The sequence below is a fragment of the Anoplolepis gracilipes genome, chromosome 3, assembly GCF_047496725.1.
Source record: "Anoplolepis gracilipes chromosome 3, ASM4749672v1, whole genome shotgun sequence".
Classification (NCBI taxonomy): Eukaryota; Metazoa; Arthropoda; class Insecta; order Hymenoptera; family Formicidae; genus Anoplolepis; species Anoplolepis gracilipes.
Window position 1 is genome coordinate 12,348,503 of NC_132972.1, and position 27,335 is coordinate 12,375,837.

Here is a 27,335-nt window from a genome sequence, read left to right on the forward strand (position 1 = left end):
GGCATTGAAGTTACAAAAACTCGCCCGCGACAGTAGACATGGTAACCACCTGGGAAATTTGTTGGGACGAATCCGCGCGACGACATAAATATTCATGTTACTTTCGTAATACGGGAATAAAATAGCGTGGGTCGTTGTAAAATTCACTCTTCTCGGATGCGTTACCGGGCCGAATTATTATACTCGTCATTACTATTAAAATCGTTGATACATACAATATATCGCGAGAGTGATGGAACTATGTATCAAATATTTTTGGAAATATCCACTTTTTCGTGACAGTAGAAACGGAATATGCAATGAGTGGTTGTCGCCGAACTAATATCGATAATTAATATCCAATAAATATTTAAATGGAAGTAATATTTATTCCGCGTTAACCGAGCTAGCAGTTGTTCATAATTCTGTCGTGAATATTTAATTCTTCATTCCGCTCGTGTCATCCTCGTTTCGTTATAATACGAGAGCACTCCGGCATTACGATAAATATATTATACAAGTCTGTTAACTGTATGTAATCTACATCAATGACTATGTCTCTAATTTTGCGCAAATTCAGCGATTACGATAAATTTCTGATTTTTTAATGAGCTGATGAACATTTTTTTTTTGTTTTCTTTTCTGTCGACAATTAATTGAAGCGTTTTTAATCATTTATCAAGCCAAATGTATTATTTTGCAAGCAACCTTGTGTCAATTATTTTCAATTAAAAATTAAATGTTATTAAAACTAATTATATTTTAATAACATTCATCAAATATTTTCTAACGTAATGCATTGCACATTACTACTACATAAATAAGTTATATCAAAATCAATTGGAAAATCAAAGAGACATAATATTTCGAATTGTAAAAAAAAATGATAAACATAATAAAATAAAATTCTGAAAAATATTTTTTGCATTAATTTAATACATTTAATCCTATTTATTTCTATTATAACAACTGCTTGTTACTATATGTATATCAAGGAACAAGGTTGTTGTGCAATTATTTCTCTTGTAATTGCTCGTAAATTTCCACTTATCTACAATAATTTGATCGAAATTGACTAAGCCATTCAATCTATATAAAAATATATATATGTCTCTTGTTTCAGGTGGTGGTAGAGAGTTCGGCGCTGGCATTGGAGTATGGTGATCTCGAGATCGATCCGGGTTCTCCGGTGAACCCGGATTTGCTGTTCGACTCACAGCTGATGCACCTTTACGTGCTAACGGAGAAGAAGGTCTCGAAGGTCAAGGTCCAGGAGTGTTCAGTTTATAAGACCTGCTGGGACTGCCTGGGCGCTAAGGATCCATATTGCGGATGGTGCTCGTTGGAGAACAAGTGCAACTTGCGCAGCGATTGTCAGGATGCGGCCAAGGATCCGCTCTACTGGATCTCCTACAAGAGCGGTAGGTGTACAACAATCACCACCGTCACACCGGACCAGCTGCAACGCACCACTGCGAGGACCCTCGAGCTCGTCATCGAGAATCTGCCGACTCTCTCCGGACAGTTCCTGTGCGCGTTCTCCGCCCTCGACAAGACCCTGATCACGAATGCCTCGCGAAAGTCCTACGGCGTCAATTGCACGACACCGAGGACGGATCTGCTGCCGTCGATACCGCCGGGTCGACATCACTTCACCGCCAAGCTGTCCGTTAGAATGACAAACGGACCCGATTTGGTGGCTACAAACTTCACTTTCTTTGACTGCAACACGTACAGCTCGTGTACGCAATGCGTGTCATCGAGTTTTCCGTGCGATTGGTGCGTTGACGGTCATCGATGTACACATGACACGGCGGAGAACTGCCGCAACGACATTCTTGTTACGGGAGTCAGCGTAAGTCTATTATAAAAAGTTTAAAAGAAGTATTGTTTTTTTTTTAATATATGTGCTAGCTATCCAAAATATATTATATAGTTTTGCTTCAATATATATTATATTTCGTTACTTAAATCTGCTTTTCTTATCAAAATAATGACCAAAAATGCGTCACATAATGAGAAAATAAAAATTATTCACATTATAAAATTTACTTTTTTATTACGTGTACGTGACTTTCTCATTATTTGACGCAGTTTTCTTATATCATTATTTTTCTTTAAAAAAAATAATAAAATATTGAAACATTCTTTGTACAATAAATTTTTAAACAGATACATTACCCTGACGATTTTATGATTTTTTTAACAAAAAGGTAATTTCCTAACAATTGTACCATCCTTTTTTTAATACACATAAGAAAATTATTTAACACACACACATTTATATCAAAATTTAAAAAAAGTTTATAATTTATTAGTATATTAAAATATTTGTATCTAAAATTGCAGTAATTGATGTATATCTATGTAATTAATATAATTAGTAAGTCATATATTAAAAAGTATTTATCATTTCATAATTATATTATATAAAGAATTATAGCTATGTTATGTATATTAAATTTGTATTTCAAAAGTAGTGCAAGTCCAATTTTAAAAACCTTACTAAAAATTGATATGATCCGTTTATACCCACATTTCACTAAAACCCATTAATATTTCAAAATTAGATTTACACCATTTTCAAGATAAGCGATTCATATTGTGCTACAAATTCATAACATCTAGTTTCGAAACAAAATTACAAGTCTGTTGTTGTATTACATATGCATTCATTAATTTCATTTTGACATCAACTCGATTCGTTTTGAAGTTAAAACGTTGCGTTCACTTCATGAATATTAATGTGCTATTATCAATTAGCTTATAATTTTTGATGAAAATTCGACGCTGAGAAACTCTCTTTATGATTTGCATCGTATAATGTTTAAAATAATCAAGTGGAATAAAATCGAATAAAGATACTAATAGCATGATAATTAAATTGAATGAGAAGAGAGAAATGATAGAAAAGATGATTAATATGAAATTTTTAAATGACATGTAATATACATATACATAATATTACGTAAAAATTTTAGCGGTAATGAGTTCATTAAATTAGTTTGTGATAATCTCTCGTATCTTTCAGAGAATGGGACCAAGCTATAGGAGTGGACCAGGTTTTTGTCCCACTATAAACGCTACCGAATCTCAAGAGATCCTCGTGTCTTCCGGTATCAAGAAAGCGATACGAGTTAAAGTGCATATCATTGGGGTATGTCAAAAACTGCCATGCTATATATATAATAATTATTAAATCTTTCTCTTTTTTTTATTTTTTTTTTTTTTTTTTAATCCTTTTCAACTTTTTTCATTCTTATTCTTTTCAAAATATTAATATGTTTATATTTTATTTCGTATTTTTTTTATCTAATAAATAAAATGACAAAATTAATCAAACTAAATTAATAAACAATTTTCAATGAGTTTTACAGTTTGATTTTCATGAATCTGAACATGGGTTCGTTGTCTCGTTTTTGATGAAAATACAATTTTCAGCAATTTATCATACAAACACGCTTCGTATGTCAATTTAACATCGAGGGCCGCGTCACCAGCGTCAATGCGCGTCTGTTGGCCGACACAATCTATTGCGAAGAAACAGAGTTCTCCTATACGTCTCGTGCGCCAAACATTACGGTGCCTTTCGCCGTGATCTGGGGCGGCTCCAAACCTTTGGATAATCCGGACAATATACATCTAGTGATATACCGATGTCGCGATATGGCGGACAACTGCGGCATGTGTCTGGCTCTGCCAACGAAGTATGGTTGCGGCTGGTGCCAGAGCTCGGACAGATGCGAAGTAAAGGATCAGTGCGACCGTGGTTCTGGTATGTGGCTGAACAGCAATCAGACTTGTCCAAATCCGGAGATAAAATCGTTCGAACCGGTAATGGGCCCCTGGGAGGGTAACACGAATGTGACGATACGCGGCATCAATCTTGGCAAGACTTTCAGGGTAAGAAAACTTTTGTTTGCCTATTCATTATCAAAGCGATGTATTAAGTGATGCATTTTTCATTCAGAAACATTATTTGTCGTTTACGTAATATAATGACTAAAATATATAAAAATGCTATACAAAATGAGTGAGATAATAAAAATAAAAAATATATAATATCTGGAGATCTTTAAAATTATGAAATTAAATTTTAGTATACATTTTCATATTTAATTTTACGAAAATTAATATAGTAAACATAAATATGTGCGTTACCTAATGAACGTTTAATCGTTGTTAACACAGGATATAGTCGGTGGCGTCACTGTGGCTGGTATGCGATGTCTACCATATGAGGAGCTTTATATCCGAACGAAGCAAATTGTTTGCCGAGTCGATGGACCTGGAACGCAGGAAGGCAGAAGTGGGCCTGTCATCGTCAAGATCGAGGATTTTCGAGGCGAATCCGACTATAATTTCGAGTTCGTGGATCCACAGATTATTTCGATATCACCTAAATACGGACCATTGAGCGGCGGCACTACTATCAAAATCACTGGTAATTATATGAATGCCGGCAGCACCATCCACGCTGACATCGACGATTTACCGTGCTCCATAATAAGCGCCGAACCTAACGAAGCTCTTTGCATGACGAGTCCAAGTAATCGGAAGAGAAGCGGTATGCTCAAGATGTCCTTCGATGGTGGTAAGCGTTTATATGATGGCTTCTTCGAGTACGTCGATGATCCAACAATCGAAAGCGTGGAGAGCGGTGTGGCCGGCCAGATGAAAGTTCCAAAGGGAATTCCAGCAGGCGGAATAAAGATTTCAGTAACCGGAAAGAATCTCGGCTACATACAAAGCCCGCAAATGTATGTCTACTACGATGAGAAGATGTTTGTGTCGCAATGCGAGGTGCACAGTCAGGAAAGTATGATGTGCAAGTCACCGACTATCGAGGTGCCCGAACACGTGATACTGGATGCTGAACGTCCGCTCTCTCTCGAATATGGCTTTCGCATGGACAACGTCACTGGTGTACAAAATCTCTCACAACACGGTTTCAATCATTTCCTTTTGTATCCAAATCCGATCTTCGAGGTCTTCGATGAGGAAGTTAAATATTACAAGAGCGATTACTTGACAATTAATGGTCAACATCTTGATCGTGCCTGCCAAGAATCCGACGTAGTCGTACAAATTGGTAATGCCTTCTGCAATGTCACATCTCTGTCGCGACAGCAACTCACCTGTCGGCCGCCTTTGACGCAGCCGCCAGCTATCGATGCTCAAGGTCTGCCCAATAAACAAGAACTGCCGGAAGTAGTGCTGATAGTGGGTGGTACGCTTCGTTACAACATCGGCAAACTCAGCTACGCACTGCCAGCTGGACTCAACGGACCATTGTCGAAACCCGCGCTTATCGGTGTAATTGCCGCGATCGTAATCTTAGTAGTCGTATTTATAGCATTCCTTATCGCTTATCGCAGAAAATCCACGGAAAGTAATCGAGTATTGAAAAACATGCAAGAGCAGATGGACATTTTGGAGTTACGAGTCGCTGCCGAGTGTAAGGAGGCCTTCGCCGAGCTACAAACGGAAATGACAGATCTCACGGGAGATCTAACGAGCGGTGGCATACCCTTCCTCGATTATCGCACTTATGCGATGATGATACTGTTCCCTAGCGACGATAACAGTCCAGTACTGCAGTGGGACAGACCAGAATTAGTGCGAAAGGAGAAGGGGCTACGTCTGTTCGGTCAACTAATAATGAATAAAACTTTTTTACTGTTGTTCGTACGAACCCTTGAAAGCAACCGTTATTTTTCGATGAGAGATCGAGTTAACGTCGCCAGCTTAATTATGGTTACGCTGCAGAGCAAAATGGAATATTGCACAGACATCCTGAAAACTCTGCTGGCGGATCTTATCGAGAAGTGCACAGAAGGCAAGAGCCATCCAAAATTATTCCTCAGACGGTATGTACATAATGATGTATTTTTAATTGTCGATGCTATATGTTGTATCGAGAATATATTTTAAGTTGTTCGTTTCTATTTTCTAGAACTGAGAGCGTTGCTGAGAAAATGTTATCTGCTTGGTTCACGTTTCTCTTATACAAGTTTATGAGAGAGTGCGCCGGTGAACCATTATATGTACTATTTCGTGCGGTGAAACAGCAAGTCGATAAGGGTCCTGTCGATGCGATTACTTCAGAAGCAAGATATTCGTTGTCCGAAGAAAAGTTGATCCGACAATCTATTGATTTCAAGCCGATGGTAAAGAAGCGTCAATACTCCAGGAAAATAAATTGATGCTTTATAATAATAATGTTTTCATTAAAATTTCAGACGGTCTACGTTTCGATATCCCAACAAACTGTATTTGTCGGCGGAATGGATCCTAACACAGAAAACGTGCCAGTCAAAGTCCTTGACTGCGATACTATATCTCAGGTGAAGGAAAAAGCATTGGATACAATCTATCGAGCGACTCCTTACAGTCAAAGACCCCGGAAGGAGGATCTTGATCTCGGTAAGTGACTCGCTTGAATATCTAAAAAAATGCTTATGTTAATTAAATAAAATGTTCATGTTGCAAAATCACGCAAATTTTCACTGTTTAACTTGATAAAATTATTGCAGAATGGCGAACTGGGGCATCCGGTAGATTAATTCTTTACGACGAAGATTCAACAACGAAGACAGAGGGCGAGTGGAAGAAGAGAAATACTTTAAATCACTACAGGGTACCAGATGCAGCGTCGCTTAATTTAGTCTCCAAACAATCGTCTATATATAATCTCTCGATTCTATCGGAGAAGACAGACAAGTCGCATAAGTACGAGACCTTGAATCTTAGCAAATTCAGTTCGGCCAGTCCCCCACTTTCCCGCGCTACTTCACCGCTTAATCAGAATCATGAAGGCGGTATGAAAGTCTGGCATCTTGTTAAGCATCACGATTCCGATGCGCGGAAGGAGGGAGAACGTGGCAATAAAATGGTCTCGGAGATTTATTTGACGAGGTTACTGGCAACAAAGGGTACACTTCAGAAATTCGTCGACGATCTGTTCGAGACTATATTCAGCACTGCCCATCGTGGCTCGGCGCTTCCTCTCGCCATCAAATACATGTTCGACTTTATGGACGACCAAGCTCTGCAACATGGCATATCCGATCCCGAAGTAGTACACACGTGGAAGAGCAATTCCCTTCCTCTCAGATTTTGGGTTAATCTCATAAAAAATCCGAACTTTATTTTCGATATACACAAGTCCAATATCGTAGACTCGTGTTTATCCGTCGTGGCGCAGACGTTCATGGACAGCTGTTCAACGTCGGATCATAGATTAGGTATGTATCTATATCGTTGTTTTACCTGCATTGATTAAAGATTCAGAAATGTATAAAGCTCTTTTTTCTATTCTGCTTTTTAGGTAAGGACTCTCCGAGTTCGAAACTATTATACGCAAAGGACATTCCAGTGTACAAAGAGTGGGTAGAGCGTTACTACTCAGATATCAAAGTCATGCCAGCCATATCCGATCAAGACATGAATGCCATGCTTGCCGAAGAATCGAGGGTATTTATCTACTTAAGTGTCTGCAATGAATTTTAAATTAAGCGTTTTGCTTAATGTATCAACTAATTTTTGTATAAATAATCTTATTTCAGTTGCACACCTCGGAGTTTAATACGAACTGTGCTTTATACGAACTATATACATACGCGGGTAAATACAACGAACAACTAATAGTCACTCTCGAGGAGGACGAATTCTCGCAGAAGCAGAGACTGGCGTACAAGCTCGAGCAAGTGCACAATATAATGGCGGCGGATAACCCCTGATGTACCATGAATTCCATGAAGCACATGACGAAGCCCGCTCGTCAAGAATTACCCTGCTGAGCGGTCAATCGTAATCCGATTTAATTCTCGACGGCGCGAACGAAGAGGACTGGCCTACTTTGTAATCGATTATCTCAGGTTTCGTGCAAAAGCCAGTTTTTCTCAGCATAACGCGAATCGTGAGTGAACTTGGGAAGAACCCTGAACGGGGTTGAACGCCGCGAGTTAACTGGGATTTAATTAAAGGATTAAGTGTTAAAAATATGTGTCGAGGAGATGTCTTCTCAAAGGTCGCCGGTTCGTACGTGTGGCCATAATCATAAGCACATTGCCGCATAATTGTAAATAAGATATCAAAAAAAATCATTGTAATAGAATATTAAATGTACGATCACACCTCGGCGGCCGAGTCGAGTGCAAAAGCGAGGTGAAACCGTTTCCCTCGTCGTGCGGTGGCCGCGTACCGTTTGCACCGCGAGTGATTTTAAAAATGAATATATAATGAAACACACACTAGTGATAAGAAAAGCGCGAGTGAGGGAATCAGCCGTGATATCGATCGATAATTTGTAAATGTGTTTAAAAGAAAAACGGTCGATTGCCGGCACCGATTAACGGCAATCTGGCGATTTTTAACGAAGAAACATTTCCATCCACCGCTACTCTAGCTGAAATTTTTTGAATTATGTGAACTCACGAATTTTATGAAATAATGATATAATTACTGATAAAACGATGAAATAATTAAGCGATATGAATATATTATATATATATAAATATATATATATATATATACATATATGGATGGTATGTCGTATGTATATGTGTACATATATACACTTTATACTGGCGCAAGCATGCCTGTGTGTGCGTGTGCGTATATCTAGTATCCGAGGAGGCGCGCGTGCGAGCAGTAGGGCGGTATCCCGCGTCGAGTATTTTGCCATAATTTTATCACACAAAACGAGATGTAACCAAGTCTCAATCGCTCACACGCTTATAAGCGCGCTGTCGCTCGCTCCGTAGCTCGGCAGCGCTATACCGCGCGCACGCGCGTATTTAACGTGGTGTATTACGTATACTTACACGGCGCTCGAGAAGGAAGAAAGGAAGGGAGGAAAGAAGGAAGAAAGGTGGAAAAAAGTCATCCGCGCAACGGAGACAGACTGTGTACTAGTTAGTAGGTAATTAATCTATGGACTATGGCCACGCGCGAGGCCAGCTCGATGTGACGGTTGTGTTGAGTGTGCGTGCTTCCCCTCCTTAGTCTCCGCGACTCATTGTTCCATTTCGCCATTTAATCGTTCATTCCTATCGTCGTGCATCCATCACCGATGTCATCGTCGCTATTCCATAATCATTGAGAACTTTATCCTCTTCCTGCCTCATTCGTACGCCCATCACTATCTCTCTCTCTCTTTTCATTCTAGTTGTAACATTTCCACTATCGAAACTCTCCTATTCTTCCTTCATGATTCCTCCTATGATTCATCTTCATGCCTTTTAATCTCATTCCTTCTCTTTCTCGCTCGCTTTCTCTCTCTTCCCTCATCCCCTTTCTCCCTTGTAATGCTTCAACGCCTCCGTCGTCATATTGTTGTCACTCTTAATTATTGTAATATATATGAATAACGATCACTGTTGAGTATTGTCTGATTGTAATACATTGATATTGAATTGATATTGAATTGATAATCATTAATTAAAAGCGTAACATTAACTCTGTGAATGTAGCCATATTGGTGTGCGTGAAAGTGAGCCGCGCGAATGGGCGTGTGTTTGATCGAGAGCCGAAAGCATTGCATAGTATCGAGAAAAAGTCACGTGTGTATAACTTTTCGATTTTTCATTTCCGTGATATTTATCGAAGGAAATCTCGATAAACAAAATTACCGGATCAATTAGTATTCTCTTCGTAATTTATAAATCTACGATATGATTCTAATTTAATTTTATATACTTAAAAAAAAATAAATAAAAAGCTTTAAAATGATTCGCGAAGCTAAATGTTTCTCGCGCTACGAGTGTTTGCAACTCTCGTATTTAACGTAACATTCTGTCAATGCGTGCGGCTGGTTGCGAATGACTGTCCGACGTGTATGCGCGTGTGCGTGTGTCCTGTGCGTCAATTCAATGTGCAGTTGTACGTGGAGAAAGTATTTATTGCTCAAAAAACATCGGAAGACCGTGGTGGAAAGCGTAAGAAAGGTAAGAAAGCGTAAAAAAAGATACGGAATCATTGGGGTAGGCTCACGGAAGAGGAATTGGGGGGAGGGCGGGGTAGAATGTCGGAAAAGGGACAGACGGTGAAATCTACGCGGTGGCGAAGACACATCGCCAGACAGGGTAATAATTGCGCGACACAAGAAGAGGTGAGAAATTATACGACTAATGACGAGTCAAATCTAACAACCAGTGATTTCTCTCGAGGATAAGGCGTGAACATATGCTCGTCGTTCGCCCGCTGTTCCGCGCAGGAGGACGGGGCGTGCGGTACCCTCCCCCGCGCACGCCGACTTCAAATGGTACTAATAAACCCAAAGTGCCTCTGGTAGATTTTTGGGCATAAGCTTGAGTAATAAAGACTACATAGCATTTACTATAAAAAAAACGAGAGAAAGAAAAAGAGACACGACTACGACGCGATCGCTGATTATAATAAAACAATAATAAAAGAAAAGAACAGAGGAAGAGAGGTAAGAAAAAAAAATAAAAAGAAAACGAAACATAGCGAGAGCGCGCCTTCTCTGACGCGCCTTCCGCAACCGATTGTACGCAAAAAGGCGGGCGGAGAGAGAATGTTTGCGTACCAGATGTGTACGCGGTGCGTACGCTAATTACACGTTTAGATAGATATTAACGTATAGTCGGTAGCCTAGTCTCTATGTCGGTGTCTGTCTGCCCTGAGTGTCTTTCCCCACGGTGTACTCCCTAAGTGCGTGTGTACCTTGAAACCCTGGTGAGCAGACGTGCGACTTCTTCACGGTCCACCGCCTTCGGTCACCGTCATCCTCGACTCCCGCCTCTTTCCCATATCTGTATGTCCCCGGCCGTGTATACTATCGTGAGAATCCTCGCCGTTCTCCATCTCCTGAGCCCGACTCCCCGCTCCCCGTTCCCCGCCGCCTTCCCCATCTCCTTCAATCCCTTCTTCCAATATCCCGATATCCCATCTTTTTAACACGACTAACTGTGCTCACATCACGCGTCATTCGCCACAATTACCGATCGGCACATTTTGCTAAGTAAATATTATTATGATTATTATTATTGTATCGATGGTTCCTCAATCAATTATGAAATGTACGAATCCCGATTTGTAAAATTCGACTTAACTAAGAAGATGTGTAATAACTTAATCACCGTATCGTTCGTGCGTGGCTTGCTGCCCCGGCAGTCTAACTACCGTCGTATAATTGAGTATGGAGTGCGCGCCTCCGAGAATGTTTCCGGTGTACGCTGATGTGCGAGCGAATGTACGAGTATCTGTGTGTCCACTATGTCCCTGCCTCTCTGTGTGTCTTGTTCGAGCCGTATATGCGTACTCCGTCCCCTCTCACTGTCGTTCCACGGATTCGTCTGACTTAGGCTGAGAGGGGTAAAAGGAACGAGTTGGAAGAAGAGACAAAGAGGACGGGGTCGAATGAATGAGAGAACGAATGTCAGATGGACTGTGCAAGACTGAGAGAGGCAGCGGAGGGAGTTCGCCAATCAATCCCGAGGTTGCTCCCTCGCCGCTCATTTTTACGTCATAAATATTAATTACAATTATACATGAAGGATAAACGCATCCAGCAAAACATGATTACGTTACGTTTATAATAGTCATGTTCCTTTCCGATCAATGATAATTGATAATAAATCTATATCAATCTTGCTACATTATTTTGTATTGTTTTTCTTATTTCTTAATTTTTGTGTAATCTTAATATATATATATATAAAAAATATATAAATCTCTATAAATATTATAGTACTGTTTTTAAGTTATCTGATGTATTATTATTATTATTATTAATTATTATTTTTGTATAAATGTGTGATTACTAGTACGGATAGTGTAATAATTTTGTATGTTTATTGAACCAAAAATAAATATTATTGATAAAGAACGGATGCTTCAACAAACTATCCGTATCTCCGTTTTAATCTTCATCGTCAATCACAGTGACGGACATTGGTTGCGGTCGCTGCGTCACACGTAGACTTGGTGGCCCAATAATGCTCAACACTACTGGTAGCACGATCAATCCATGCCAGACTCCAAACAGAACCACCAAGAAGAATATTCTAAAGAAGGCTATGAACACGTAGGACTTAGACAATGCTAACATCGATATGGCAAGAAACGTTGACCCCGCGCCGTGTGCAACTGCCGCGCCAATATGTCTGACTGCGATCAAGGCTCGAGTTGTGCGAGAAGCATCGTCATCTACTCGTGACTCGGTATGCAAGAAGGCATGCGCGACGTGCGCGGCATAATCCATGCTTAGACCGATAGCCAACTGGAGACCTGCACAAAAAATTTTCACTGAGATAGCAGTCAGTGCGGAACCATCTAATCGACAACCGAAGATATTCTCTCTGAACAACATTGAAAAGAGAAAGTCGCTTTACAGCGACTACTCGGAAATTATTCGCGTGTGTTGTTAGTAATAATTTAAAAATGCATTAATACACAATGATACTTCAGTTTATGCAGAATAAGCTAATCAAAGTTGGTAAGTTTGTTCTCAGTTATTCTTTGCAAATATTCTTAAAGCGATTTTTCAATTTTACAACATGAGTATATTTTTAATTCCTGAATAACGAAACAGCTATCTTTATCGAAATAGTAATGACGACGTTTTTTATAATTTATAATAAACTAATTTACAAAGAATTTAATTTTTTTTATAAAATTGACATAATGGCTAGAATTTCATTATAAGCGTATTTTATTTGATTTATCAAATAGTTCTTCTTCGATGTATTACATTTATAAATATATTTTTATCTTTCATAATAAAATAATGAAATAAAATAATTATAATTGAGTGTGAAAAAGAGCGAAATTTACACTCACCAATACAGGATATCATGTCTATTGATTGTCCCCAGAAATACATGAAACCACAAACGTTTAACAATGTGAGAAGTATACAGAGTAAAATCCAAAAACATGTCCGTATTTCAGCAATAAGTATTATTGTAGTGCTCATGACGCAGATCAATGCCAACATGAGATTTCGCGATACTTCTTGAATGATCATTTTATCAGAGGTCCAGGGTCCAAATATCATACTCCAAACTGTGGTGTAGCCCTCAATTTGTGCTGCGTCCACTAAATTTTTACTATCATCCATTGCTGGAATCCACTGGGAGGGGCTCTCAAACCGTATGAATTTAAATTCAATGGTCGTTGCTATAATTCGTGGAGCGTTTTTACCACACGTAAAAGTTTCGTTGAAAACAAAATTTCTCTGATTTTTGCCACCAGCTCGGCTAACAAGAAATTTCGACAGATAATGATAGAAATTATCATCTGTAATGTTCGTGGTTTTTAAATCTGAAACAAGAAGACATTCTTTAATTATTTTGCGAAACTATGTGCAAATTGATTAATTGACAAATAAATCGTTTGTTTTAAAAGTAGCATAAAATTCTGTACATATTTTTATAAATATAAATAAATAATAATTTTCAATTTCAGGAATATATATCTTCTTTGAGAATTAAAATAAAAAATGTATATTTTGCCACTTCAAATGAACTCAAAGGAATGTCAGCAGCAGTAACCTGTATTATAGTACGTCGACACGAATTTTGCGAAGTTAATGGGCCAAGGATCTACATTTTGAATAAAAGACGCATTCTTTAAGCGTTCTGTTAGGGATATTATCTTAGAAAATTCAGAAGAATAATCAATGTCATCTCCCGTAAGAACAAAAGCATCAAATCCTTGATCGGAGAATTTTTTATTGTTTATGATTATGTACTGGTCTAAATATGATCCTTTCGGCACCAACAATGATGGATCAAACCCTTGTTTCAATCGAAGCACGCCCACAATGCTTATTGACATTGTTGTGAACGCAATTATTAGTACAATAATTTTTCCTGGCATAGTTAATATTACACGCGAATACAAAGCATGTATAAATTTCCAAGAGAATGTATTGCTCGGATCCGATAATTTGGGCGTAAAGTTTTCATGTACGATACATGGTAATATCCCATTTCTTTTTTGTTCTATTCTTTTGGCGTCTAAGGTAAAACAGGCAATAAAAAACGTAATTTGTAATAAATACGTCATGAATATGCCCACCGCAGCATAAATGCAAAATGATCGAAGCGATGGTAATACCTAAAAAAAAAAACGGTATGTATATTATAATAAAGTTGCTTTTTTCAATCATAATTATTTTTATGTAAAAGCAAAGAATGCATGACATAAATCACTCAAGTGATGACAATTGTTATATTCAATATATATATGTTGAAACTAATTTAACTAATCAAGTCCAGAGACAGAGAAAAGATCATTAATCTATTTTTTGTATAATGTATTTGTTGAAAATTAATAAAAAAAGTAAATTTCGTATGACAAGAAAATATTTCTCTAGGAAGATATATTCATAATATGTATGGTAAAAATTGTTATTTAGCTATAAAGACCACGAAAATTACAGAGAAAAAAATCAAATTAAAATTTTATTACAAAATTATGTGTGTGTGTGAGAAGAAACAATATTATTATATATATTATTGTCTAATTTAATACAATTCTTTTACATCTAAAATCTAAATGCCGGAAGAAATGAGTGAAAGTTATTAAATTCGTAATCAGTCAGAATATGATGAACATCATGCATTCTTTTGTATATTACAATTCTATACGTACTGTGGTAGCACCAATGATGAACGCTACGATGTCAGTAAACGAAGTTACAGTAATAGCAGAGCCGGCACGACCTAATGTAAGGCCGATTTTTTCCGTCAGTGGTTTACTTAAAATTAATTCATCAGTATGTATCTGTTTCCAAAATGCATTAAATACAAAAATGTCATCTACTCCGAGTCCCAAGAGTAAAAACGGTAAAGACGTATGTATTGGGCCGTACGGGATGCCAATTAAAGAGCATATTCCTACTGCGAGTATAAAAGCAATGCCCACACAAAAAAGCCCAACACTAGTAACACCAAACTATAGAAAAAATGAGACAATTTCAATAAATCATCAAATCAGAGAATTTATATGATATTCATGCAATAATTATACTGATTAAAGCATACCCGTAATTCCACCCAATTATAATTCGACAGTATCGTTAAAACATACAAAAACATCAATGCAACTCCTACAATCAATTTATCTATATCTTGAAATATAGCTGTTCCACTGAGATCTCCATAGCTTCTGCCTGCTTCATAATAAAGTGCCAACGAGTTATTATTTTTCTCACTTTGCAATTCGTTTGAAAACTTTTTAGCAAGTTCTAAAAAAGCTGATTCCCAAGTCAATACTTCATATGTTGCCTGTGTAAAAATGATTGACTTTTATTATAACTATTTATCGTCATTTTATATCTATTATAAAAATTGCTAATGATTAATACACACAATAAATTAAAGAAAAATTCTTAATAGACAATTTGCAGATGTAGTGAAAGTTTATTATATTGTAATTAAAGAACAGATGCTTAAAATAAATTTACATAAATACTATAGTTATTATGATCAGATATTTTCAATATCTCACAAAAATGAAAATTTATGAAAAGATATGAATAATAAGATATGAAGGTAGAAATAAAAATATGAATCATAATCAAAATCTTGATATTACAACAATTGATAATTATTTTTCAGTCAAATTATTCTTATTCTTATAAATCAACGAAAGGCCTAAATCACACATCAAAAGATATAGATCATACATCAAAAAATTTAAATAATAATTTTTTCTCTTTTTTAATTTTTCTTATTTTAGTTCTAATTTTTTTAAATAATTAAATACAGCTTAATTTATAAATTTTATAATAGTAAGTAAAGTTTAAGATTTAGTATTTAATTTATTCAATATTAAAATATTTATTTATATATAGAGATAACAATAAATAACATATCAATTAATAATAGATAACATATATAAAGTTTAAGATTTATAATTTAACATTCATTCAGCACTAAAATTTTTATTAATAAATATATATATTAATAAAAATTTTAATGCTGAATAAATGTTAAATTCTTAAACATTATATATCTATTTATACTTTAATGTCTTTATTATCTATTATTTATTAATTAATATATTATCTATTGTTATTTATGTTTATTTAGATATGTTCTGATTTAGGCCTTGACTTAAACTCACCTTACCCAATCAGCAGTTCCTGCAGTGTTTCCACTTTTATCCATGTCTACATCGATATAGTTGTTGTGAACCATCAACTGCGTCCTTATAGCTGTTGCAGCAATAATTCTACCTTTTTCATCCAAAGTTATGCCTCCCAGAAGTTCACTGAAATTCATGGAGTGGCCAATTGTGGGACTGATTTTTACTGTATTTATCTTTGCGATAATTTCTTCTGTGGAATCTTTTTCAATTTTAGCACTATCATAATTCCATATATCTAAAATATTGAACATAAGGCAAGCCAGAGGCAAGTTATTAACTATATCGCAATATAATTTAGTATCGGTATGAATAGCAGGTTCAAACGTAGTTTGATTAATTCTCGAAATGAGATCATCGTCAAAAAAATCATCTTCTGACAGCGAAGTTTGTCTCTTTGTTCTATGCGTATAGTCAACAATGGAAGGAATCCTGTAAATAAAAAGTTGCATATTAATCATATAACAATTTTTAAAAAAATATAATATTTTAAAAAAATATATAATTACATGATACATTAAATAAATCTTTTTGACATAAAATCTGAATCTTTCTTTATATAAGTTTAATTCAATATAACCTATAATAGAATTTAATAAAATTTTGATATAATTGTTTCAATTTCTGATGCTTTTGCTTATACCATATTTCTGATGCTTACTTCATACAAACATCTGTCCAAGAAATCTTTTCAATTGGTGCTTGAATAGATATCATTTCTTTAGTTATTTCATTTAACTGCAACATAAAAAAATATATTTTGTATAATTACTTATATATTTTGTATAGTTATATCACACTATAATTAATTTGACATAATAAAAATTATGAAATAAAACATTTATTGCATTATATTATTTACCTTAATGAGTGCTTGCTGTTCTAAAACATTGTTACCAGTTAAAATAAATGTTTGAATTCGTAAACCTTCCTTAACATGTGACATTAGCCAGTCAGAATCTAATGCAAAACCAGAATCTGGCGCAGCCCAAAGTTTCAAAGGATTTTTTTCCTGTCGGAAGCGAAACAATCCTGAGAGACATAATAATATTATCATAAAACATCCTAGTAACCAGTTGAATGGATGATGAGTAATATGTATTCCCAGCCTGTATAAAAATAAAAACATCATTAGTAAACTGATTGTATATCGCTTATTAATTTTTTATTCTAACAAGATAACCAAAGTTTACCGATAGAAAAAATGTTCTATTCCCTTGGATAGACGTTCTGGTATGTTATGCCAAAATCTATGGTTCAATCGTTTTTTAACACGATTCTCCTGCAGCTCCATCCCTTCCTTAGTCATAATAAAAGACAATAATGACGTTTGATACTATAATTGAACACAATAAGGCAACAGCATTTACTCGATGCAAATGACAATTTAAATTCTATTAATCCTCTGAACGGATGCGTGCGTAGATGACATTGGGACGACTGTGCATTGGATTAATCACAATAAATTGCTGTCATCGTAATAATTATGTCTTTTTTATACTAGTTTTTTTATACGCAATCAATATTTTTAAACACATTTAACATCACATTATAACCTTCAAAAACGTAACACTCTTTACGGTTAAATTGATATGATAATTAGTAATCGTAGATGAACCGATACAGATAAATATATAGAGTTTAATGTGGACGATTAGATAATATATCTGTAAAAGCACTTTGAAATAACACCTTATATTCTTATTCGTTTTGCAGGGAGTTCTCTAGATTTTCTTTGTATTTTGTATACTCAGATCCATCACTCTTTCTTTGTTTCAAAATATATAAATTCATATTGATCTCGTTTCAAATATAAACAACTCTAGTATGAATCAAACGCACAGACCTTACGTGGCCATAATCCATTTATAAACTGCCCACTGCTTGTCAATGTCAGTGCTCAATGCCTGGCGATATATAATACGTTACACATGTATATAGAGATGCATAACTAGTCCAATAAATTGCTATCACAAGATATCTGTTAGCTGCTTTATTTGTACTATGATTATTTTATCAATTTAATATGTTAATTATTTTCTCTTGTCAATTATTTTTATGAAAAAAATATCTCAGGTTTTTCGGTCTTTTATACATTTTTGCATTATTTTTTCTCTTGTCTTTTTCGCTTTAATATATTTACATATTATAAAATTATATTTCTTTAAAGAAATATACTTAAATAATTTTGTTACATTCTTTTCTATAGCTTTTATATTTTGCTAAAAGTATCAAAGCCGGATATATATATTCGTACATATAAATATATAAATTTAAGAAAATTAATTAATTTGATCGAACAAAATTTAAGTTGCTCCCCCTGGAACTGAAATGGTCACGTGATCAATTTAGGCTGTATTCCAAAAGTCATTGCCAGTACTGCCAACAGTTGTTATCTTTGTCTAGTATTCAGTGAACAACAAAGACGACAATACGCTGACAGTACTGGCAGTGAATTTTAGAACACAGCCTTAGTGCGCGAAATAATTGGCGCGCATAATATATTTAAACTACTTTTAATAACGATGTATACACAAACGGGAGCTCCACGAATTTTTGTGTGAAAAGTTTTTGTCTCATTTAATCGACCGAGGCAAGGATCAGAATCAGCGATACAGACGCTATACAAACGGATAGATTCAATTAGCATGGAAATTAACATAAGTCGAGGTATGTACATTAATCGAGGTACGTAACATTGATTTATTGATGATGCTTGGTTAATATATTATGTAATGAACGTGTATGCGCTCGTTATCTTTCTTCATGATGTGCGTGTTGAGATACATAGATAATAAAGTACGGGAAAAAATATTATCGTGTTTTTTTCTGACCAGAGGATATTAATATTTATAACAACGTATACTATATGCGAGATAATATTTAGCAGTGTATTATGTGTGATACATATCACTACTTTTGCTGCCTGGATGAGTATGATTCCATCCTTGTTATAACGATTTTTTATCAATTTTTAAATCCTATATTTAATAACTATATTACTTTCGTAATTAATAAGTAAATAATTCATAATTTCTACTTGTTTATTTCAATATAATATATATATATAAAATATATATATATATATATATATATATATATATATATATATATATATTTTTAAATTTAATATATACATAGAAAATTATATGTAGAAAAATCATCTAAAAAATAAAATTGTTGAAGAGTATGATTGAAGAATATGATTTTAAAAAAAGTAAAATGTTATTATGTACAATTTTTTGTATATAAAATATAAATTCTGCATCATGTATAATATTATCCTTGTGCATTTATTATAAGATAATGTTAAAGTCTGTTTCAGTTTTTGTTTTCAGTCTTTTTTTATTACGTTTACAATTAATATCGTGAATGTGAGCAAATTATTAAATGTCTCTTACTATGCAAAGAAAGAGAAAAATTGGACTGTAGAATAATCGTTGCATCGGCAATTTTTAATTTAAAGATGCATATTGAAAAACAGAGATCCTCTATCATTCAATAGCTTTAAGACTTGATTAACTCTTTAAAAAGCAAGATAAAAAAACATTTTACAAAATATTTATTATTATATGGAAAAGATTATTTTTGGGCACTAATCATATACAGCCACACATTATAAATAAAATATTTTTTTTACAAATATAGTTGACACATATCTATAAAAATATTAAGTAAAGTTAAGAGAAAAATTACGTCTTTAGTGACTTACAATGATGTCAACTCGGTTGAGTTGCCGCTGGAGCGACTGAGGAGCTACTAATCTGTTATTACGAGTTCAATCTTTAAAGTAAGAACCTTGCGTCATATGTTATAAAAACTACATAAATACAAAACTGCATATCATGATAACAGTAATAATATAACGGTAATAATATAATAATTTTTAAATTCTTAACTAATAATTATCATTGTAAGCACAAAAAATTGCGTTAGAGATATTGCATTACGCGTCAAAAATATTACAAAAATATGTAACATGAAAAGATATCCTATATTTCTAATATCTTTTACAGGTTTTTTGTATATTTTCTGAATATATATGTATATTAAGAACATGTGAGTTATATAAATTGAAGTTATAAAGCTCTTTAAAATTATTAAATATTTAAAATTAAATATAAGGAACTTGTAAACTGTACATTATATAAATAACATAATAATACAGAAAATATACAGAAAACCTGTAAAAGATGCTAGAAATATTAGGATGTCTTTTCATGTTACATATTTTTGTAATACTTTTGACGTGTAATACAATATTTCTAACGCAATTTTTTGTGCATATTAGATAATTACAGTTAAATTAATATCTAAGAATCTCACGTAAAAAACATCTAGAAATAATTAATATATAATCTATTATATAATCACAACGCATATGCCTATATGCACGTATGATTGCTTATTATTTTTATTATTTTATATTCTTACTTCACATCTTCTATAAAATAGCAATTATCTTGGAATAATAAGTTTGATAATATCAGTATTTATTATTTCAACAGTTCATTCGTTTGTCTCATTCGTATGTTAAATACAAAATTTATGAATAATTATTATTCACAAACTTTTGTTGTATTATTTTTATAGACAGAAAATTAATAACAAAATGAGTTTCGGATAATCGCGATAATATTTCACTTTTACATTAATATGTAAATCGTATTTATAATGAGATAATAATGCACATTTATATACATATACATATATGTATTTACTTTACGCAAGCATTTTTGATTTGGATAAAAAAAATTGAGTTTAAGATATATTTTATATACTTATATACATATGTATTTATATATTTATACATAAATATTATTTAAATATTTTACTTAAATATTATGCGCGTTATGCATGATTTATAAATAATGATAAAAATAAATATTTTTTAATATAACCAAAATTTTTTAAGGAAAAAGTTAAAGTTATTTTACTTATATTCATTATTAAATTTATTTAAAGATATTTAGATTAAAATAGATTTAAAGAAAATATTTTTATTATCTTATATTAGCTTATATTTGTCAAAATAATAGATTTATAAACTTAAGCAGAGATACCATAGCAAGTGTATAATTGTATAGAGTATAGATAGTTACTGTTTATTGATTTTTATTTGTGACGGGAGAATTTTATCGCGAAAATTAACAATATATCTTCATGGTACAATCATCCGCTAAGTCTGAGCTCTAAGAAGAATTTATTGAGCACCATAGACATGAAAAAAATATAGTACATAATTTTTTAAATCTTTAAATCACACTAACTCAATTTTGTATAAAATAATTGAATATACAGTAAGTAATACTTTCATAGATTATATAAGATTGAAAAAAGGGAGGACATTTTTACAAAAATGAATAAATTATATATATGTATATAATGACATGCGATTTTTTAGCATTTTTTGAAAATTAGAATGTTTGCTAAAGTCTGTAGTTGAATAAGAATTCAAAATAATATAAATTTGAAATAATTCAATAAAGATTTTGGTTAATTAAAATATATAATAGAAATATTGAAATATATAATAAAAAAATATCGAAATAAACGATATAAGGAAATGAAGGCACGTAATTTCATTGAATAGATCGCCATATAACTGAATTCTAAAATATATACAATAAAATACAATATTGAATAAATGGAATACCAAAACAAATTATCAATTCGATAAAATTAACTAAGAATCGCGAATTTTATATAACTGAATTATATAACGGACTATATAATATCAAAATTATAAACAGTACATTCGTGTTAGCAATAAATAGTTAGCTCTCTCTCTCTCTCTCTCTCTCTCTCTCTATATATATATATATATATATATATATATATATATAAAGTATATATATATATATATATATATATATATATATATATATACTTTCTTTTTTTTTTCTTTGAAAACATGAATCTTGAAATAAAATGAGCATAATATAAAATAAAATTATATTATTATTTTTTTAATGCCTTTATTTCTCTACAAAAATTATTTTATAGTATAACATATTAACATCATAAAATCATTCTCTTCATTATTGTTCTTAACTAATTCAGTTTTGGGATAATAATAGTGTATCTCACAGCAGTGATTACGCATATATATGTCAAAATGCAATACAAACTCATAGATAAGTAATACTTCCAAGGAGCAGACATTTGTAGAAGTTGCATATGCACCACAGTATATAAAATACTAATTAATGCAAAACCCGGTATTAAAATCTTCACCGTAGAATTACATGTTTCGACGTTTAACCAGAGTGGCGTAATAATTATGAAAGGAAGAACCGTCTCGAGATCCTCTCGATGAGTGCTTCGTATACGAATTATGTCAGGATGACCATTGCCGGTTGGACATAAAATTATTTTTGATGTTTTTTTCATCCACATTCTGTCTTCTTCGCTATGAATTACCTATGCAATAAATAAAATCGCAAACACAGCCGATTAGATCGAAATGTAATTTTGACTAACTCACATAAATAAAAAACACTTTTCCTTATTACAGTATAAAGATTAGATTTATTCTTCACATTTTTACGGTAATTTTTGTGATATATTTTAATAAAAAAGAAACACACATGACGCGCGAGAGACGCAGGATTGACAGAACAACGAATGTGAAAATTTATCTGGAACAAAAATTGTCCCATTTGTCATTCTACCGAGAGTTCTACCGCGAAAGAAAAAGGTTTTAATTGACTGTGCGCGCTTGAAAGCTTTTATTTCGTGCACACAAGCTTCTTTCATTTTTTATTTTATTGCGTATATGTCATACATGATAAAGTACTACATTTGAGAAAAAGATCTATTTTTAGATTGTAGCAAGGTTTAATTTTAAATTTTCCGAAATCGATTTAATTTGCATTCCAATCTGGATATGGTCAGATTTCTATGTATCGAGACAATAATTCAAAAGTTAATTGAAACTTTGGCACAGGATTTCGTTGTAGTTTTAATTTTTTGAAAGGAAATTACAATTTAATTTAATATTTTGTTTGCAACTTTATGTGTGTGTATATATACATACATATATATATTTACATATGCGTGCGTGCGTGTGTGTGTGTGTGTGTGTGTGTGTGTGTGTGTGTGTGTGTGTGTGTGTGTGTGTGTGTGTGTGTGTGTGTGTGTGTGCGCGCGTGTGTGTTAAAAAAAAGTTTGCCTATATTACACTTTAAAATTCAATAACAATGATTTGCAAACACTTTTGAATTAATATTTATAAACAATTTTATGTTTTATTATGAATATATAATATTTATAATATAGTTATAATATAGTTACAAAATATATTTGATATTCTTGATACCTATTTGTACATAATATTTTTGTTTTTATGATTGTAAAACATACAAGAAATGCGAAACAAATATGTCGATTAAACTCACAGGCATACACAAGGTCAGACATTATTAAATATCAGCATAATTTGAGCTCCTGGAATATGTATATTATCATACTGATTGTGAATGCTGATAAAAGATTTCGATCCTTATGTTGAATAAAACTAAAATTTAGGCATACATTTATCTTTTTTCTTTTACATAATTGTTCATTTTAAGCATAAAATAAAATTCATGAAAATATATAAAATATTATACATGCAAGTCCTATAAAGTTTATTGCTAAATGTAGTTATTCTTATGATTCCTGCAGACACACTCACATTTTCAATCATTATAAAACTTCTATGTTTCATCAAATTATAAAATAAATGTCCAAATTTCGTAATCTATAAGACAATACGATGTTCAATAATTGAGAAATATAAAAAATACACACATACACACACATATGTATATATATAATTTGTCAACGTGTCAGTATAAAATTACTTAATGTTTGACCTTGTGTATATTTAATGTCTGCCTTTGTATGTCTGTGAGTTTAGTCGACACATTTTTTTCGTCTTTTCTGTATGTTTCACAGTTACTAATTGAAAATAGCGCGTGCAAATAAATATCAAGATAATCAAATATAATTGTTGAGTAGTTAACACATTGATTACAATTTGCAAGCATAATTAAAACTATCACTTTTTTTATTCTTCTTTCCTTTTTTGGTACTCATAAATCCTTCAATTGTCTCCAATTTAATTAATTCGAATTTAAATTAATTAGAACTAATATTAATTTTTTTAATAATACATTTAAAAAAAATAATCGAATAATAATATTATAATCTAAAATTAAAATTAATGTTTATTTAAATTGTTAATCATTACAATGAGACTATCGAATTTATGTGTGTTAGTGAACAATTTTTATATAGGTACAATCAACGTACATGACAGTAATTAGCTGTCAGCCAATAGCTGTTTACAAACTACATAAACTCATACCATTTGTATTGCGGATTCAAAATATCGAGTAATATGTGACATTTATTGTCGTAATGTTAATCCATGTGCTAATTATAATTAATTGCAGTTTTCGATATTTATAATTTGTATTTATTCTAATATTATTATTAACTGCTTCACACATATATACAAACATATCATATACATTTTGCATCGGAAGTAAACTCATAATTACCATGTTAGTAACAGAAACAGAAATATCGAAATTTGATCGAGCAAATATGTTAATTTCCATGATTACCGCATTATTAACAAACATTGACAAATAAAGTTTCTCACGATCGACAAATTTGACGATATTAATGTGCATATATAAATAAAATGCCGACGTAAGCGTCAATTAAATGCCGAGAGTATCGAATTGAGTGTAAATAACGTTAATTGACAGTCATGATCATAATTTTCCGATCGATTTATATCTCTACGTGAGAAGAACCGTCTTTCAACAAACATACTAATTAAGCAATTGCAAAATAATGAAACGTGCAATTAATAAAAAATTTTATCAGTTTTCTGTGTATAACAAATTTAGTTGATATATTGCACACTTTCTCTCTCTCTCTCTCTCTCTCTCTCTCTCTCTCTCTCTCTCTCTCTCTCTCTCTCTCTCTCTCTCTCTCTCTCTCTCTCTTCCCTCCCTCCTCCTTCTCTTTTCTTCCCTCCTCTCCCTTTCTCTCCCTTGCAATCTCTCCTCTCATCTTTATTATTTCCATATATTCTATCATATTAAATAATAGAAAATTAGGCACATATTCAAATCAAAAACAATAAAAATATATATTTATAAACGCGAAATTGTATAAATAATAACTTTATGCCAATCTGCTTTAATTTAACATTTTTATGCTACATTTGATACTGTGTTGCATTTAATCGTATGTGTATAGTTGACTTAACATCCTTACCTTAACAGCACACATGTTCAAAAAGATGTTTATAAGAGATCTATAGAATGTTAAAACATATGTTTTAAAATTCTATAATGTTAAACATATGTTTTAAAATTCTATAATGTTAAAACATATGTTTTAAAATTCTATAGATCTCTTATAAACATCTTTTAAACATGTGTGCTGTTAGGGTACACTTTTTTAAAAGACATTAAGTAATAAATATTACTGATTTATTAAAAATATATATGAAAGTAATATAAAAATGTTTAATCAACATTACATAATATATAATCAATATACATAAGTATACAATCAAAAATAATATAATATTATAAATACATCATAAAAATGTTAAATTAATAAGCTTTATGTAAATAAAAAATCTATATTTATTTAAATTAATAATCGTCCGCGCAAAATATTTAAAATAATATTCTAAGAATAATTGTATAAATATCTATTTATGTGGCAGTAGTAGTAGGCAATAGTAGACAGCCAGTGAAAGTACACTAACTAGTGAATCAACACTTTATTATCTATTTAAAACTTGTTTTATCTTAATATATAGTGATGATATCATCTTATGTCAATTTTTCTAAACGTTGAATAAAGGTAATTTAGATTTTAACTGATTTTTTTCTAATATTGTATTTGAAAAGATCTAGAAAAAGTAAATTAAAGCTATTCATCTTAATGCTTATGAAACAATGATATATATATTAAAAAATATTAGAATTGTTTCATAAGAATTAAAATGATTAAGATGAACACAGTTTTAATTTACTTTTTCTAGATAATTATATATATATATATATATATATATATATATGTATATATATTTAATTTTATACATATTTAAAATTCTGTATGTGTATATTAAGATGCATGCACGTATTTTACAAACTGCACAAATATATAATTATTGCATTAAACATAATGACAGATAAAAATAAGCAGTTGCTTTATTTCGTGTTAGTAGTTAGTTCTCTAGATTTTTTAGAAACTCAGGCACAGATTAAAAATTAAATTTAATAAACGAATGAAAGAATATTTAGATTTTTGAAAATTTTACCTGTTCCCTCACTCGTGTTCGTCCAGTGAACCAAGTCAATAACATCATCTTCAGTATAAGCACACATGACCACCAAGCATATGTGGACCACCATAACTCGTTTTCCGTCTCCTTTGTAGTTGCATTCGCTAACATTATTTCTGTCGCGAATCTTATTTAACGTTCTCTTGACGTAAGAAAAGCCAACGTGTTACTAGCTTTTATTCTCTTGTCTGAACCGGTTAGGGTTCTCATTAGCAAATCAAATGTATAAACCGGCAATAATGCCGGTTTTACAATAAAGCCGTAAGCTGTTAAGAAATTAACCAATCGTATTCGATCATTCTTGAAATTCTTACGACTTACAACTTTTACCTCTATTGTAGAACCGGCTTTAAGTAATCTGATGCAAAGCAAGCGAGCGGGAAGGTTAAACGTAAGCATTTTTATCACGAGACACGCGTTATTTTGAATTAAAGTAGCACACGTACACATTATTAAAAATATGCTTTACAACTTTATCAGCTGTAACATTGTATTCATAAAAATATATGATTTATTCTCTCTTAAATGAAATCAGTACTTTATCATTGAAAAATAGTGAATAATTACTTATCGAATCTGAGTTTGACCGAGAGTTTGATTCACTTTTTATAAGTTTATAAGTACATTAAAAATAAAATATATATAAGTTTAAAATATATAAGTTTAAAATATATATAAGTTTAATATAATTCTGAGTTTTCCAATATTTCACTTCAGATATGTATATATAATAGCTTCTTGCAAAAAATAACAATTCAAAATAAATAAAAAAAAAGTTTTAAAAGTTACATCTTGCAAATATATATGATTACTGACTTTTTTTAGTAAAATTTCACTACCATAATCAGTGAGACATAAAATGGAGAAACAA

General features: G+C 32.4%; 2 protein-coding genes across 8 annotated transcripts in view; one reads left to right on the forward strand and one right to left on the reverse strand.

Annotated features, from left to right (window-relative positions):
* Plexa (plexin A) overlaps positions 1-11,603 on the forward strand; it is a 256,742-nt gene extending 245,139 nt beyond the window's left edge. For all 5 annotated transcript variants that reach the window (XM_072887441.1, XM_072887436.1, XM_072887440.1 and 2 more), the window contains 9 exons: positions 1,103-1,834; positions 3,011-3,136; positions 3,421-3,882; positions 4,171-5,849; positions 5,936-6,149; positions 6,222-6,405; positions 6,516-7,226; positions 7,310-7,455; positions 7,548-11,603. In XM_072887441.1, the coding sequence (XP_072743542.1) occupies positions 1,103-1,834; positions 3,011-3,136; positions 3,421-3,882; positions 4,171-5,849; positions 5,936-6,149; positions 6,222-6,405; positions 6,516-7,226; positions 7,310-7,455; positions 7,548-7,721 (4,428 nt within the window). In that variant the 3' untranslated portion in view covers positions 7,722-11,603. The remainder of the gene's footprint in view (positions 1-1,102; positions 1,835-3,010; positions 3,137-3,420; positions 3,883-4,170; positions 5,850-5,935; positions 6,150-6,221; positions 6,406-6,515; positions 7,227-7,309; positions 7,456-7,547) is intronic.
* A 110-nt stretch (positions 11,604-11,713) lies between these two features.
* LOC140663362 (patched domain-containing protein 3) lies at positions 11,714-26,738 on the reverse strand. Of its 3 annotated transcripts, none has more exons than XM_072887444.1 (10): positions 26,441-26,738; positions 17,295-17,401; positions 16,964-17,210; positions 16,763-16,839; positions 16,086-16,533; positions 14,997-15,239; positions 14,605-14,907; positions 13,500-14,067; positions 12,787-13,269; positions 11,714-12,234 (listed from the first exon to the last, which is right to left on the reverse strand). In XM_072887444.1, the coding sequence occupies exons 1-10, from the start codon at positions 26,573-26,575 to the stop codon at positions 11,867-11,869; spliced, it is 2,979 nt and encodes a 992-aa protein (XP_072743545.1). In that variant the 5' UTR covers positions 26,576-26,738; the 3' UTR covers positions 11,714-11,866. The 3 variants fall into 3 exon arrangements, with proteins under 3 accessions (XP_072743545.1, XP_072743546.1, XP_072743547.1); XM_072887445.1 differs by lacking the exon at positions 26,441-26,738 and adding an exon at positions 19,814-19,847; XM_072887446.1 differs by lacking the exon at positions 26,441-26,738 and adding an exon at positions 17,794-18,135.
* Positions 26,739-27,335: the final 597 nt, after the last annotated feature.

What these genes read in the sequence shown, in the direction of transcription:
- LOC140663362 (XM_072887444.1), bottom strand. Translation starts at nt 26,575, where the DNA reads ATGTTAGCGAATGCAACTACAAAGGAGACGGAAAACGAGTTATGGTGG. An exon ending in GTCGACGTACTATAATACAG is followed by an intron (nt 13,270 to 13,499) that starts GTTACTGCTGCT and finishes TTCTTGTTTCAG; the next exon opens with ATTTAAAAACCACGAACATT. An exon ending in AGACATGATATCCTGTATTG is followed by an intron (nt 12,235 to 12,786) that starts GTGAGTGTAAAT and finishes TTTTTTGTGCAG; the next exon opens with GTCTCCAGTTGGCTATCGGT.